The following is a 16,908-nucleotide window of genomic DNA, read 5'->3' as shown; positions in this document are numbered from 1 at the left end:
GTTTACTCATTTCCCTTTGTTGTATTAATATTTGTTAATAATTTGTATTGCTTTAAAGGCCTCTTCTGTTGTGCTTTATCTTCTTACCGCTTTGTTCAACTTGCTTTACAAGCGCTCTATAAATAATTCACTGTATTATGCTGAACTGCTGTGCTGTAGTTCTTAGAGAAATGTATTAAAGGTAATGGGTCAATGTATTCAGTTTATATCTGTACATGTACCTCCTTTTATAACACTTTTATAGGAAAGTCAGATTTTAATATTTAATATTTCTTAAATGTTTTTTGTGTCTTTTAAAATGTTTATTTACTAATTTTTACTGAAGCTGTATTAATATCTATTTTCTTTTAAAACCTGATAACCAGACCTGACCGGTCTGTTTTATTTGCTGCCTTTTCTTAGTGCTCTTTAAATAAAGGTTATTATTATTCTTTTTTATCATCACTACAATTGTAGTTATTATTATGGTATACAACCACAGACTGTATAAAAAGATGGACGACATGACAGCTCCCTAAAAGCGAAGCCAAACCCTCTCTATCGCCCCCTGCTGACTGGCTGCAGTATAGGTCATAAAGCCCGCCTCCTCCATGTTAACAGATGGGACATGAGTCAAACTATAAAATCAAAATACACGGCAGATAAATGTTTCTCAAACATGGTTTCTGTCATTATAGTTAGTTCTTATCATGCTGATTTACGTCCAAGTGTTCATTTTTCTGACAAGTTAATTTTTAGTTAGTTATTTGATGCTGTAAAAAGGATGATTGACAGCTCTGTTGACCAATACGGCTCCTGCAGCCGATCTGTTCTGGATTAGAGGAGGGTTAGAGCAGAGTAGAGGAGGAACGGCGAGAGAAACAATCACTACAGTCGTTGAAGTTTCATATCTGTGAACGTCTGCTTCAGACCAACACAAGAAGCTGTTCTGCTGTTAAACACGCTGACGTGCGGGATCTTTGCCAGGTATATACATCATTGTATAGAACTATCAAAGTGCACTACCTGAACATAGCCAGCAGGGCGGCTCCGATGAGACTGCGTGTGAACTCCTGCAAGTCTTCATCAGTGAGCCTCTGACACTCAGGAACCAGCGTGATCCAGCTGGGGGGCGCGTGACGCTCCCTGTGCACGCGGCGCACAACGCTCGCCGGGAGACGCTGAAGCAGCCGCATCAGACGAGTCTGCAGGCACACAAAAACACACACACGCACACATTAAACATCAGCGTTATCATCCAGAGACAGATTCACACAGTCTGCAGTAAACAGATCTGTGATATCGCTCTGTTCTCCGGCAGTTGTTCACTTCATTATTGCGTTGTTAGCGCGAGCAGAGCCTGCAGAGTCCTGAATGACAGGCTATAAATCAAAGGAGTGTGACAGGAAGCAGCTGAAAATGTGTTTGCAGTGCGCGCATTGAGTGTGTGCGTACCTGCCAGCGACCATGATTGGACGGATGGTAGAAGGAGGCAATGCTGTTGAAGAGGCAGGTCAGCTCCTTCTGTGCAGGGTTTCCTGGTCCACCCTGCAGGCACACAAACCGGGTAACAACAATAATTAAGCAGCAGTGGAAACATATTTTTTAAAGCTTTTTTAAGAGGAAAAAGTGCGCAAAATGTTTACCAGAAGAGCTGTGATCCACAACACCAAGTGCCCGATGTCATAGGAGTTGGTAAGATACCGCGGCGCCACCATCTGACTGACCCCGACGGGGAGGTTCAGGCTGCGCAGGATCCTGGTGAAGATCTACACACACACACAAACACACAGTGAATAGTTACACCACACACGCGAGCCAGCAGTCTCCCATTAAAGACATTAACAGACACACTAATACATCCACATAATTCTGCTAATGACTCACAGTGGGAATATAAGGTGTCCAGTCCACGTATCCAATGTTATCGTTGGCGAGGCGAGCGAACAGGTTCACTAGGTGCTGCAGGAAAACATCAGACAAACATTCACTGCGAGGACAGAGATTATTCCCACAAGTGAAGCCTGCTATTACAAGAATTACTGTAAATACAGCACAGAGAGAAAGAGATGTTAAAGAGGAGAGGAAGAGAGCACAGCCAGGTCGCTTCAGGCTCCACAGTTTAATGAAAACAGAGCAAAGGCACAGATGGAAAATCCAATCTGCATGAGTGGAAACGACCAACAGCCACAACACTTAAACATTTCAATAACAGGAAGCGAAGAAAAGTGTGGCAACCTAAATTACTTCATCAATTTTTAGGAAACTGCTCAATAATTTATGAACTACTTTTTTAGAGGTCAAACTTGCTCAGCTTGTGAAGCAGATTTATATTGAAATTTTAATCCTGGAATTTTAATTAATTTAAATTTAATGTAATTTAGGATTTTGACTTTTAAGGCAGTGAAAGGTTTGTATAACTAGGCGTCAAATCATTTAAAAATTGCTCTGAAAATACCTCGAATATTTGAATAAGACCAAGGTCTGGGCTTACTTTTACACCAACTCTAACAGCAAAGTGTGTTTTAAAACGTGAAAATCAGTGATTTATTTATTATCTATTATATTTAATTATTTATTGTAACTTTTCCTCTTTCTTCTTTGTTGTTACCGGTTGTGAGAGGGGGCTATTGTTGTTTGTAAGGCCCAGTTACCACTGCAAATTTGAAGGATACAAGGCACTTTAAATCACTTTAAAGTGATAATCTCAAAGATTTTTATTCAAATAAATGTCTGTTCAGTCACTATCTATCGACGAATGAGGTAACACAATGGTGATTGAGCCTATGGCCCACTGATGAAAGCCGTTGCATTTGCAGTAATACAGACTGGGTGTCTCAAGCGGCGCCCAGTTAGTGACGCGTTTTCCATCAGCCAGCAGTGGTTGGTCTGCCAGAGAGGGTAGGCGGAGCTAAGCGGCTGCTTTTCCGCTCTCTGCAAGTGTTGCGAGTAAACAGTAATCTACTATGGCTGAACAAACAAAGAAAAGATCGATGACTACAGATACAGCTTCAAAAATAAGTGAAAATCCAAAGAAAAAGAAACAAACTCGACGCTCAGATGAAGCAAACAGTCTGAAAAGGAAAGCGACCGTCAGCGAGGAAAATCAAGAGTTACAACCGGAGCCAACCGTTGACTGTCTGGATGTCTGGATATCGTTTATCGCCATAGGTGCCGCCAAAGAGAACAAAACTGAGATCTTCGAGATTATCACTTTAATAAAGGAAAATGTAAAACATATTGTGTGTTTCTGTTTGTGTGTGTGTGTGTGTGAGTGCCTCACCCCTTCCCAGCTTGGCTGATTTTGCACTGATGTCCAAAGATTCATCAATTCATCAAACCACAACCTGAAAACACACGCAGAGAAAACACCATTAAACTGACACCCAATGACGCTCACACACACCTGAAGCTGAATTCCCCTCATTTATCTCCAATTCCCCAATATATGAATTCCTTCCCACCCTCCCTCCCTCCCTCCCTTGTAGATCCTGGGCGAGAGAGAGAAAAACTGAAAGGGAAAAAGAGAGTATTAAAGATGATGTATTGTGGAAACTGTGCGGAAACTGCTGATGAGTCCAAGACTTAATCCAGACAAATAGCTCGGGAAGGAGGGAATACACTGAAGAATGCAGCGAACGCTGTGAAGAGGCTCTTTAGCTGGAACACAACCATGAAGGGTGAGGACAAAGAGGGGCAGAGGTTTTCCAAGGAAGCGAAATCTTAGCAAAACACAGAGAGGGGGAGCACTGCTCACGTAAGAAGCACATTATTCACTGAAACGCCTGGTAGCTGTGACACCTAACTCCTGCAGATCTTTCTGGCAGCAAGCAAAGAGGCTAAAACAAAACACCGGCTTCACAAAAACAGCCCGACTTCTGTCCAATTACTTAATATTTCTAACACCTACATCTCCTAGAACAGATGACCTACTGCATAATAATTTAAAAACAACTTGGATAAAAACAGTGGGAAAAAAAGGTCTGTTTATGTAGCCAATGAGAAAGTTCCTATATATTTATTACATTCATTATTAGAGAAATTTGCCTTGATGTATTGATTATCCTTTGACCTCTTTTTGTTTGCTTTTTTCCCTATTTTTGCTTACAATGTAAATATGTTCATAAATAAGATGGATGCAAAGGTGTTAAAGCCTCTGAAATGTTGGATTTAAATAGTGAAAATGCAAATATTCTATCAATGTTGTGAGTCTCATCAAGTATCCAAAAATCTGCATTAAAATTAATATTCTTAAAGGAGCAGATCGCTCCAGGAAAAAGCCACTGTCAGTCAAAGCTGGTGTTCTCTGTAATCAACAGAAGCAATAATATTTGAAATTGGCGCCATAGCTGTGGAGAAAGTTGTACAAACAGCTCGTGGTTTCGCCCATTCGACTTTCCTACAACACCCAGCGTGCATTGCGCCCCTCCCTCTGAAAAGAAGTCCAGCGAGAGACGCTGGACTGAATTACTACCGTTTACGCTGCAGGCAATGGCTCAGAGCGGTGCAGAATCAGAAATACGACGAGAATATACCGGTGGATCGTCTCAAAAATATTCAGGTCTGCAGTCTACATTTCAAACCTGACGATTTAGAACGAGACATGACATCGGAGGCGGGCTTCCGAGTGAAGTGTAGTTTAGCGAGCTCCCTGGGCCAATTGGAGAAACGGATAGCGTCTTTCAAAGGCACAATTGCAATTTTTCTACTGTAATGGCATTAGCTCCCCATAATAGCATGATAGGACTGAGGTTGAAAAACTGGCCCTTTAACTATTTTTTAAAACATTTTCTGTTTTTTTCTTTGCTATCCATATCATAGTTAGCAGCTAGCATACACATGCAACGTTAGCTGAGATGCTCCTATTTGCTAAATGATGGCTCTGAAGCATTAGCTAGGGCTAATTTATTACAGAGCTAAACTCCTTCCACCAACACTCAACATCTGTTGCTGAAAGAAGATCATCACTGGCCCAAACTAAACCCGGCAGCTGACATAGACAAAGTGGTGTAAACAGTTGAATTGCTGCAGTGTTACTTTTCCTGGGATTAATGCGTAATTTCCACAATGAATAATTGAGCTTAACTAGCCCAATTTAAACCAAATACAACGAAACTTAAACTTAAACTTGCACGTACATAAACCCTGAATTACACAGTAAGAAGGCTTTTGTGGATTTAGGTTTCCAAGGTCTGTAACGCTCACAGAACCTGAAAATGAGGTTATGCATGACATACACTCTTAAAGCAACAACTGACTTAATGAAAGCACAAAATTCAACATCCAGTTTTAAGGTCGAGTTTCCATTTCAGAAAAAATAGCAAAAAAATGCAACATGTTTTACCTCTTTCAGCTGGCACTGACTCTTCTATAAATAAACAAAGGATGCCTTTGCTTAAACTTTATAAACCCTTTATGTTTGCTCTGGCTGAGGCGAGCTGCACTTGGCGTATAATCTTATTTCTAACAGAGCCGTTTAAGTCGACCCACTTACTGGAAGGCCTGGCTGTGCTCCTGCGGGGGCATGATGGTGGGCAGGAACAGCTCCATGTTGCTGATGGCCTTCTGCATGGCCACGTCGAAAACGCACAGCAGGGGGCGCCACTCATCCAGCATCTCCTGGGTGGATGACGCAGGGAAATACCTGGGGAAGGGAAAGGCATGAGCGCAAATAGATGTAGACAAGCAAAGACAGGCTGTAAATACAAACACACACTGAGCTACAGTACACAGCTGAAGATCAAAGCAATACATTATCCTTCAAACAAATGACATGATCACAGATGAGACTTACAGTCTGCAGCTTTTGATCAAAGCCTTCAAAATGTGGTCCACTGAGCTGCAAACAAGCAGACACGAGGTGCGTGAGTGTTAGTGAAGGAATTGTGCTTTTACAATCTTGTGAGATCCTTATCCCTTATAAAAAACAAGCATTTTCCTCGTCAATCATCTGGCAGAAAATAGTGCCCATTGAAAAGTTCTCAGAATCCAAGGTAACGTGTAAAAATAGCTCTGCTTGTCACACCAACAGCCGAAAACTTAAAGACGTAAAACAGAGCGGCATTCAAATCCAAATCAAATCCATTCAGAAGTGGAGAATGTTTGGCCTCTCTGCTCGATATAAACACTGTTTCTTTTCAAGGCTAGGGACTTTTGGCACGTAGACTTTGGGATAACTTAATACACATGAAAATAAGCTTGTCTAAACTCTGGGAGAGTTCTGCCAATAATCCGTCACGGTTTACAAATTGGCAACAAGGAGTATGACTTGACCTTTGTAGCAGTTCAAGGTGGCTTTAAGGTGTTGGGGAAGATGCCCTTTGGAGAAAGTATCTGGCTCTCATATAAATAAATCTCTTGGCCATTCAGTTACTCCACAATCAGGGGTTAAGGTCCTTGTTTAAGTGCACCTCAGTGTCGTATGAATTTATGGCTGATCTTTAGCAGGCTGCAGATGCACTACTCAGTATATTAACATTATTTTAGTACTTTATGACATGTCTACTCTATAAATTCTTTAGGAAAGAGGTTAAGGTTCGCATCAGGCTTAGCTTAGAGAGCTAAGAGCTGTATAAACCAAATGTGTGTTTCCTAAAGGTTAAACTTTTCCTCTGATGCAGATAAGTATTTGGGACAATGTTTGAGTATGGGGAGGGTCTAGTCCAGGGCTCTTCAATTACAAATTCAATTGGGCCAGATTATAAAACCAGAAACTGTAGATGGGCGAGACATTTTCAGCAGCTTATTTAAAAGCTTTTGGTAGTGATACACTTTAAACAAACACAAAGGAATGTTAGAAAAAAAATTGGTTTGACGTTTGAAGATGGCGGTAAAATGACGAGTATTTGCCAGTCCAGGCAGGGTTCAACCGACGGTTTTCATTGTCAATTTTACGTTTCAGGGTTGACATATTTTCAGTAGACAACTTGCCTGTGCCTGTCAACAGCCAAATGTTCGGGAGAGCTAGCGTGGTCAGATTTGCGTCACATGACAAAATGTTGATGCTGATTGGCAGAATATGTATGGAACTGGTTTTGCTTCCGGACAGCTACGGATTTTAGACCATGCTCACAGTGCTGTAACTATTTCAGCTACACAATAACATTAACAAATAGTTTTTATAAAAATAATATTACAATAAAATATTAAAATAGCTATTATCATAGCCTATTTGATTCAAGCTTGCTGGGCCACTTGGAGGTTGCTTCTGGGCCGGTTGTGGCCCGGTTTAGTCCCTGCAAAATGAGGCCGTTTAATTTTGATTTTAAACTGGGCGCTGATTCAGGCTAATACTATTAACCATCCTAAAATAAAGATCTATACGCAACCAGATCTATAAGTGAGCGCTGTCTAAATAACTCTCTCCAGCTTATTCTCCAGGTTGTTTAAATGGCATCATTCCACATGGCACAGAAGTTAAGTGAAAAATCTACTTGAACACGTCATGTGTCTCGACATCAGTTTAACAGGGCTGTTCTCTGATCTCATTACACTAGAAGATACCAGAAGAGACCGGCTAGGGGCTTTCCCCTTTTTCAAGCCTTTATGCTAAGCTAGGTTAGCTAGCTACTGGCAAAAGCATCATATTAAGCAACATAAGAGTGGTATAAATCTTCTCATATTACTCTCAGCAAGAGGAAAATATACTTAAAAAGGTTGAACTTGCGGACACAGAGGAAAAGATTTGCCTAGCAACTATTTAAAAAAATACATGAATGGAAAACCAGAAATTATAAACCAGATAAAATGATACAAAGTGAATCTACAGTAAGTAAATACAGGTCAATGTGAAATTTAAACTTCATACTTGGGGAACCAGATGAGTCCAAGGTGCTCTGTTTTAGAATAGACGACCCTCTCGTACAGATCGTAGAGTGGACGCCATGGCAACTGCAGGTCATCCCTCGACAGCAGTTCCTTCTTCCTGTTTGAAAAAATAGAGTCAATTATCGACTGTGTGTCAGATTCAAACCTTTCAAAATAAAAACCCTTAGTCAGGACAAAGTGACAGTAATAATGTTGTGTTGAAGGGAGAAACTACAGGGTGTCTGAAAGAGTCTGTAATCGTGGAGTGAGTCACTACCTCGCGGAGCTGCGTTCAACATGATGACTGCCAGCTTCCTGACATGTGTGCAAACACGTCAACGTGACTCTTTGTAGTCAATAAAGCCGAGCGAAAGTGACAGCTGCATGCGTTGGTAATTCGCAGGTGTAGACTCAGCTGGTATAAAAACACTCACAACACAACCTTCATAAAAGAAGCTACCTATCAACGGCGGCGGTGCTAGCAGGGTCTTGAGCCTTTAATTCACCATAATCACATGGCAGCCGTTGTCTCTTTAGTCATACTTAGGGAGGGAGGCTCAAATGTGGTCATGATGTTGTACAATTTTACTCCAGGTTGCAAAGAGTCAAAATGTCAGGTTTCAGACATTTGTTATTACTTCACCTCTTTTTAATTAATTAGCAACAGAAAAGACAATTAATAGGAAAAATTTGGAGAGACATGGTGCCATATTTAAAGGTATAACAACTATTTTGATAACCTATTACGGTTAGACAACAGCTGATGCTAACATTCCACCACTTTCTAGCTAACATTACGTTAGCTAGGTAGTTCGTTAGCTAGATATTTTTTTGTTAACCTGGTATTTGTTCCCAGCTAACATCACCTTAGCTAGCATTATGTGAGCTAGGTAGTTTGTTAGCTAGATATTTGTTCGTTAGCCAGGTATTTGTTCCTAGCTAATATTAGGGTAGGAAAGACATTACTGTATCATGTAATAATACCAAATGGGAATATTAGCGTTCAGCCAGGTTCTAGCTAACAGCAATATTATCTAGCAAGTGGCAGCATGCTAGCGTTAGCTGTTGTCTGGCCATAGCTAGTGGGTTCTCAGACTTTAACTTCACATATGGCTTGATTTCCCTCCATGTTTTTCACTGTTCATAGTCTTTTCAGTTGCTGGTCATTCTGAAAGCAGCATGACATTAAAAAAAAGCATTTAAGTCTCACACCCTGAGCATGATATCAGAGGAAAATGGCCGCCGTGTGAATATGGTCAATGATATTTCAGCAGCGAGAGTGATGATGAACGTTGACCTTTTCTGCTCATTAGGTTTGATTGGTTTGTTCACATGTGTGGGACAACATAAACACACATTAGACTAGTTTACATTTATCGAATCAGTTCAGTGAAATATAGGGCAGATGATGTCAATTAGCATGCTAACATTCTGGAGGACATCGTAATGCCACAGATAGGGGATAATGAGGACAATGAGGAGGATGAAGAAGACGACAGTCTGACCAAACTGCATTATTATGTAACTTAGCGTCATGGACTACTTCTAAGTAAGCCACTTATGTTGTGTATGGTGTGCTAACGTAAGCAGAAGCTGGCAGGCAGTTGCTAGCTAGCAGAAGTTGTGTTGCTGTTTCCGTAACGGCAGATGAATCTGCAGTGCTGCAGTCGTTTTTCCTCACTGTTAAAGTTTCTGTAAATCCACAGATGCTTTGTGTCGTGACTCTGACCGTGATTGTTTGTGGCTGTCGTTGAATAGCTTTTCAACTACTTGTGCTTGTGTAGAACATTTAATAACATACATTTCAATCATATACCCGGGATAAACAATCTAGTTTTTCTGTAGTACCATTATTTCCTACTGGTTGCTGCTGAAATGAAGTAACGTGAAAGCAGATGCTACTAGCTATCTGTACGCTAACCACGCTTCGAGGTTATCTTATCGTATGACTTTTGATTTTTAAAACACCCAGTTAAGCTTTTAGAAAGCACAGTAACTGAAATGCCAGAGATGAGAACTTAATAAGCTTTAAATCCTCCTGAGAAGCTTTTAAAAGTGCTTTCTTTTTACTCTGTTTCTTGTAAAATACCAATTCTGGCATAAAGAGACACATAAAAGACACACTGTAGAATATGCTCAATTTCCCCATCCTCAGATTCCTCTTGTCTCCCCCTTTCACATTCATCTATGAAAGACAGTCTCATCGGGGAGGTTTGAAAAATGAAGAGAAGAGTCAACCAGGGAAATGACGGTGAAAAGCGAGGCAAGACTTTTAAAAGAAAAAACCCTTGAGACCCCATGCGTGAAGTAAGTATCAGATTCATCTCTCGGCTGTGAAACCTGATACTTCATATACGCTTAGCCAGGATCTTTCTCTTTTCATCTCATGGAAAACACTCAGACAAAATGACATCTACATTAAGGTGTTGTTTAGTGATGGATGTGAAAATTGTGGAAACTACTGGAGACGAATCTGAAGTGATGAATGAGAGCGTCTCGGAGAGAATCGTGCAGTCGCTTGAGTAGTGACAGATGTGATTCGAGACAAAAGCAAAGAAGTTGCGATATAGGTCAGGGCTTAAAAAGTCATAAATGTGATGTTAGGCCGACATGCCTCGCTGTCATTTTAATCACTATGTGTGTGTCCGCTTTTTGGCATGTGTGTCAAGGTGCACTTAATCAAGAACTCTACGAACTGTATTCTCCATTTTATTGGTACTTAGGTATTTAAATGTTCCACTAGTTTCAGCTATCATCTGAGACGATATAGCCTCTGTGAGTGACGGTGAATTTTGCAGCCATTACAGTTTAGCCAGCGGTTAGCGAGAAACAACTTCCAGCCAAGACTTCCTGCTTCGCTGCATTGTTTACAGTCCAGTTAGCAACTTGAAAAGCAAAAGTGAAGTGAAATTCGCCCCTCCAGGTATGTCTGCAAAATATCCGCTGTCATTTCATGGATCATTAAATCCCCCGAAGGAGCGCCAGTCCATCTGTTTCTGATGAGTCTTAGTTTCACAGTAAATAGTAAGTCACACAGAGGCTTCACTCTGGCTCACTTCAGCGGTGTGAACCTGAAAAATAAACCATTTCTCTTGTGACTGACTTTAATTAACGCGTCTTTATTAAAATAACAACATCATGATGCAGATTAGTAAAAAAGTAAAAATGAAGCTTTGTCAAGTCTGTCCTCAAGAGGAGAAGAAGACTACTTTTAACATGCATGTTTGTTGAACGGAGGTCGGCTCGATCATTTCTGATGCATTCAAAGAAGTTGGGAAATCTAAGCGCTGAACTGCTTTCGTGACACAGCGTCAACCGAATTTGTCTCAAGTTGAATTTTTGATCTAGAACAGATTGTTAGCTGAATATGCTGCAGATGTCTGTTTATAGAGATTAATAAGGAGCTAAATTCTTGTAAGATGACGCTGATGGGAGCCGGGATATCATTACAGACAGCCTACAGGTTAGGCTTGCCTTTTGCGTTTTTTGGGCGCATAGAAATAATACCCATAGATTTCATTTACACGTATAAGCGCAGCTCCCCCAAGAACCCACAGATTGTGATTTGAGTGGGTCTCTGGGAAATTGAATGGATCCCAAATATTTCATTTGCCGTTTTGTGATTGAGAACAGTTTGTGTCGGTGTGTGTGTGTGTGTGTGTGTGTGTGTGTGTGTCGCTGCTGTTTGGAGCTGCAGGTGTGACGGAGGGCGAAGCGGGACTAAAAACTAAACCCTGTACCTTCTTGGGGGGTTGTACGGAGGTGTAGGTGTGTAAGCTTGTTGTTTAGAGCGTAACCGCTGTGAAACAATCAGAAAATAAAGCTTAAAGCTTCGGTACCTTTCCTAACTGTCGAACGGTGTGTAATCGGTAACACCGGTGATGTCACAAGTTTATTAACCAGTGGGAAAATTTCCGCACCGTGGCATCCCTACGACAGATTCTAAATTTCTATGTAAAATCTGTAAATAGAGATTAGCAAATATTTAACAAAATAAAAGGATAAAATAAAGGAAACAAATACAGCAATATATTTTTTGATATATCAATCATACTGTATAATGACCACAGGTTTGAAACCTTGAGTTCGTCAGTTTAAATGTTGCCATCTTCACAATATGGAACAGGAAGTGACCATATTTGGACGAGACAACTTGTCGTAGCCACACCCTAAAGCATACCCTGCTTTGTCGTCTATTTTACTTACATAATTTGACAAATAAACATCATCCTGTTTTATAAAAGATATAATACTAGTCATTTTGCACATCAACTCCTCAGGAAAATTTTTACTGAGGTAATATATGAAGTAAGAGGCAGAGTCTTTTTCACGTAGACTTGGTCATTAGAAAGAATTCACTTTTCAGACCTGTAGGCTTAAACAAATCCCTCTTACGGGCTATGATCCAATCTTACAGTGTTTATAAAATACGAATCTAGAAGGAACATTTTCTATAATATATTTGCAGCAATTTTAGACTATTTAGCAACTTGCACGGATGAATCTGCTCTCTTTCTGAATCGCTGTCTCAAGTCTGCAGGTTGTTTAAAGAGCAGCATTCAAAGGGGCAGCGAGGTAAGTGAAACATCCACTTTAACACGTCACAAGTATTCACATCATTATACCGCATGCAGCTCACACTGTTTACCAACGGGGCAGCTCTCTGATCTCATTAAAGGATACCAAAATAAGAAGGCGCTGATGCAGAGGAGTCCAGCTTTCTGACGTCAAGAGCTATCACTTATTTCACTGTGCTGTACTGTGTTTTATGACCCATCTTAATAACCAGACATGATTTTCCTCAGCCTCGTCCTACAGCTCCTCCTGGGGGATCCTGAGGTTTTCCCAGCCCAGCCAGCATAAGCAATCCCTCACGCTCCGGGTCTGCCCCGGCTTCTACAGGGAGGCTTGAACTACCTCGACTCGCTTCTTTTATTAATGTGAAGAAGCAGCAGTTCTCCGAGCTCCTCGCCCTGCCCCGTGGAGGGTGAGGGGCTCAGATATTTCTCATTTTGTGTCTGTATGTGCGTTTGTGTCACACCCACTTGAGAAGCTGAATGAGCAGCTTGGCGTAGCTCTGCATCATGTGAGGCTCCAGGTTCGGCAGCGTGACCAACTCATACAGCAGCTTGATGAAGAGGATGTGGTCCTCTTTGCTGAACCTGCGGCCGTACAGCTTCAGGAACCTGAGGGTGAGGTAGGGAAGGGAGAGTTATTCCAAGCTCTTCCCCCATACCATTGCAATATCAAAATACATATATTATTATTTTTAACAGCTGTATAGGCTACTACCAACCCTGTACCTCAGTGGAGCTAAAGTTAGCGGCAGCTCAGCTAGCAGCCCCCGTGTCTGCCAAAGAGTGTCCAAAAAAAAAACATTTTTAACATAAAACTACTTTATTTTGTCTTTTTTACTGGTGTTAATTATCTTAACTTTTAATTTAAAAATACAGCCTTAAAATATATACTGGGGAGACACTGATTTTTGACATTCTGCTAGCTTTGGCTAATATTACACTCTCGTTAGCAGCAAACTGTTGTTGTTTACTAACGTAACATGATCTGAAGAATCTGAAACCAGCACCAGTAGCGGCCCTTCATGATGTCCTTCGTCTCCAAAGAGAAACCCTTACATTTGTTACACTTTGTGTTTTTATCCTTTTTAATAATCTTAACTTTAATTTTTAAAAATACAGTCTTAAAAATGTGGGGTGAGAAAAATGATTGGTGGCATTTTTGCTAGCTTATGGTAACATTCTCCGCTAGCATCGCACAATATTGTTTGCTATTGTCACAAGGAAATTTACCTGAAATAGGTTATCTTTAGTGTGTGTGTGTGTGTGTGTGTGTGTGTGTGCATTGACTGGCTAGGCTGTGTTGGTGGCATTTCCAATGCTGATATCGGATCAACTCTTGTGCAGACCATGAGAGGTGAGAAGCTGATCACTTCCTGCTTCCTGCAGCTGACCCATATCCTCACACACAGTATTTATATACAGCTTAAGTGGCCCACTTTCTCTAAGAGAAAACTTTGACTAACCTACATGACCAGTGTATTTAAAAGTAAAGGCCAAAATACACGCTCTCCGGAAGCAGACAAGGTTTGTCCAAGAAGGCCAAGGTCTCTTCTTTAAACACTCCTGTGACACAATATTTATGCTTTATTCCCACTTTGTTCAAGGGAAACAGCCTATTGCAGACCTCATATTCAATATTTGGGTTTTAACGTTTATATTTATTAGATCTGTGGCCATTTGTAATGACTCACTGCACAGTGTAACACACTAAAAACACAGCCCTTTGACCAGTATTGGTGCACATTTATGGAGCTCATTAATTATGCCTTAGTAATTACTGTGCCTGAGAAATATTACAGCAACTGGGTGTAAATTGTGAGGCTGTGGGTCGTGATTTTGTTGGACTCTACTTCAAAACCCCACCTTAAAAACTACTTTTTTGACCCTACTTTAGTTGCTATTTAAGCCATTATTATGACCCCTGAGTGATTAAGTTTGGGTTTATTTAACTTGTAAGTTTGCTCAAACACTTACGAGAAGAGTTTCCTGGACCAGAAAGAGACCCCGGGCCACAGCTCCCTGAGGAGGACGGCTCTGGACAGGTTCGTTTTGATCTCCGACAGCAGCTCCGTGGCCTCTTGGTCCAACCGGTCCGAGTAAGGCAGCAGGCTGTTATACACAATCTCCTTCTGAGGGATAAACTCCGCCATGTCTCCATCCACAACCATATCTGCTCACTTCTCGGCTGTTATTAACGCGTAAAAAGGGTCCAGAAAAGCGCCCCTCTTAACTGTGCCTTCTTGTAAATGCACAGCCGAAGTGTGTTGCCATAATCCACTGTGTCCAGGAGCCTGGCGGAAGGCAGGCAATCACAGGGGAAAGTGTGTCACGCTAATTAAGCTGGGTAAACCCTGAGCGCGCGCAGGTAGGTGCAGGGGCCGTACAGGTCAACTCTGACCTGCAACGTCATACGCTGCGTCACCTTTCACCTCTGAACTCCAATACCTCCACCTGCGGCACACGTTCAACTACTTTTTGGAGTCGATTTAAGAAAAAATATTTGAGTGACAGTTGTAATTATTTATTTCGAATACGATAAATATAACATTGAATTCTTTGTAAGATAGCATAAGGAACCCCCACTTCCTGGGTAAGGTTTTTCATGTGAATTTAAGAAAACTCTTACAGTTATAAATTTAACGGAATTAAAAGACGCAATAAAATAAAATAAATAAATAAATACATAAAAATAAAATAAGTCGAACTGTTTTGTGAGCTCTTTAAAGAGGAATAACGTGTTCATGCATATCGTTTAATTTTTTTAATTTTACATTAATGAGTCCCAAATTTGTATTTCTTTTAATGTATTTATCTGGAAAATATTTAAGTAAAGTCACATTATAATTTCCCTTGCATATCGGTCGGTTGAGTGAAAGTCGCCAATGTTTTGAATACCTAGATATTTTTCAATAAAGTTTAAGTTAAAAAAAACTCAAAACGGATCCACCTGTAGCCTGGCCCGCGAGCAACAGGAGGGCTCGTGCACAAGCCGTGACACACAACAGGAGTTTGGACAAATTACGAGCAGGCAGAAGGCAAGAAATGTTGCTTCACTCAACAGTCAGGCTTTAACTTCCGCCTATTAAGAGAAGGTTTTGATAATAAAAAGGCTTTAGTGTATTGGTGCTGCTCGGTAGTGGGCTGGGAGGAGTCATTCTGGACTACAAATCCCAGAGATGCTCTGGCGGTGCGTGCTGCAAGCTAATCTGCCAAATAATAGGATGATCTAATAACGGGATTAATGACCCTGCTGTTCTACTGACCCACAGTGACTGCAGGGAACTAAGTGTACTCTGTCTGTGGTGCATTAAGTGATTCAGCATCTCGCTATCTAGCTAACAAGCTATTTAGCTAGCTATCTAAGAGTAAAGTAAGCTTCAACGAGGCAAAGCAAGCTAATTCAATAACTGTATGCCTTTGCTAAATGCTATGTTAGCATTTATTTGACTGAAGACAAATGTCATTAAGAAGTTAATTTAAATGTTTAACATTAGAGGTTATCCATATTTATCCTTGTTGTCTTTAAACCTTATGGAGAACTTGAAAATCCAAGTTACAAAGTGCTTCACAAAGGCAGCAAAATAAAACAGGAAGGTTATAAAATAACCAGATTTAAAAAGAAGATACATTTCAATACAGTTAAAACAAATAAAATAGGAAACAATATGTATTTGAAAAGACATAAAAGACAATTTCAGGGATATTTAAATCAGGACAGGCTTTCCGATTAAAGTATGTTTTACGCAGGGATTTAAAAGGGACACCTTAGCCCCCGACCTCCTCCACTCTTGCGTTGCTGTGCACTCTTCCATGTAAATCCCTTTACTTTAAGCCCATGTAATTATCTGACCGCTGCATGCTTAGAGCGGTGCTGCAATGGTGGGATAGTCTGTCTGGCCCTCCTATAGCAGCAGCAGCAGCAATAAGGTCTCTGCTCACAGCCACGGCTTATAGAGCATAATGCAGAAAGCCCCTTGAGTTCTCCGGTCTGGTTGCCTTTAGAGAAATGGGGCAATTGCTGCAGCTGCACTTCGGGCTTTTTCTTAAGCTGCCTGATTGCATAAAGTGCCCAGTTTCTCAAGCTGTTTTCAATCTAACTAGCGGTCTTCCTGTTGCTTTTGAAGGTCTGTCTGCAGCTCATCATAGCCCTCTTTAGAGCTATTTTCTCTCTATAGACACAGGAGGACACTTTAAGATCGCAGAACTGAATGTGCTCTCCACGTTAGACTTTGCAGATTGATCTCACACAAGTCTTTTATACCGTTTATATCCCCTCATCTCTTACTTTCAGGGGCTTTTTCTGCAGTGACAGGCAGCACCTGTTTTCACTGTCTCCACCACTGACCCGCATCCAAAAAAGAAACATTGCATCTTGTCCCTGTTTGTTTCTCGTTGTGATGTGTTTTTTTGTTTTGTTTTTCAGCTCTCTGGAAATGGGGAATTTGTTGGTGTGTTTGTGCGAAAGTCTGTGTTTGTATGGGCACAGGCGCACACATCTGCGAGATTCATTATTCCACAAGTGGAAGCTACAGATGGAAAATATGAT

General features: G+C 40.9%; 1 protein-coding gene across 1 annotated transcript in view; it reads right to left on the bottom strand.

Moving 5' to 3' along the window:
- LOC138593610 (proteasome activator complex subunit 4B-like) overlaps window positions 1-14,530 on the bottom strand; it is a 46,613-nt gene extending 32,083 nt beyond the window's left edge. Inside the window, exons 1-10 of the mRNA XM_069664682.1 lie at window positions 14,337-14,530; window positions 12,831-12,971; window positions 7,787-7,903; window positions 5,774-5,818; window positions 5,474-5,623; window positions 3,263-3,326; window positions 1,867-1,941; window positions 1,626-1,748; window positions 1,435-1,527; window positions 1,006-1,184 (exon numbers count right to left, since the gene is read on the bottom strand). Of these exons, the coding sequence (XP_069520783.1) occupies window positions 1,006-1,184; window positions 1,435-1,527; window positions 1,626-1,748; window positions 1,867-1,941; window positions 3,263-3,326; window positions 5,474-5,623; window positions 5,774-5,818; window positions 7,787-7,903; window positions 12,831-12,971; window positions 14,337-14,530 (1,181 nt within the window). The remainder of the gene's footprint in view (window positions 1-1,005; window positions 1,185-1,434; window positions 1,528-1,625; window positions 1,749-1,866; window positions 1,942-3,262; window positions 3,327-5,473; window positions 5,624-5,773; window positions 5,819-7,786; window positions 7,904-12,830; window positions 12,972-14,336) is intronic.
- Window positions 14,531-16,908: the final 2,378 nt, after the last annotated feature.

The sequence above is a fragment of the Semicossyphus pulcher genome, unplaced genomic scaffold (genome assembly GCF_022749685.1).
Source record: "Semicossyphus pulcher isolate SPU_LCO1_2020_fin unplaced genomic scaffold, fSemPul1.0.p SCAF_16, whole genome shotgun sequence".
In the NCBI taxonomy this organism is placed as follows: Eukaryota; Metazoa; Chordata; class Actinopteri; order Labriformes; family Labridae; genus Semicossyphus; species Semicossyphus pulcher.
This window is presented reverse-complemented; position numbering and strand designations above follow the sequence as displayed.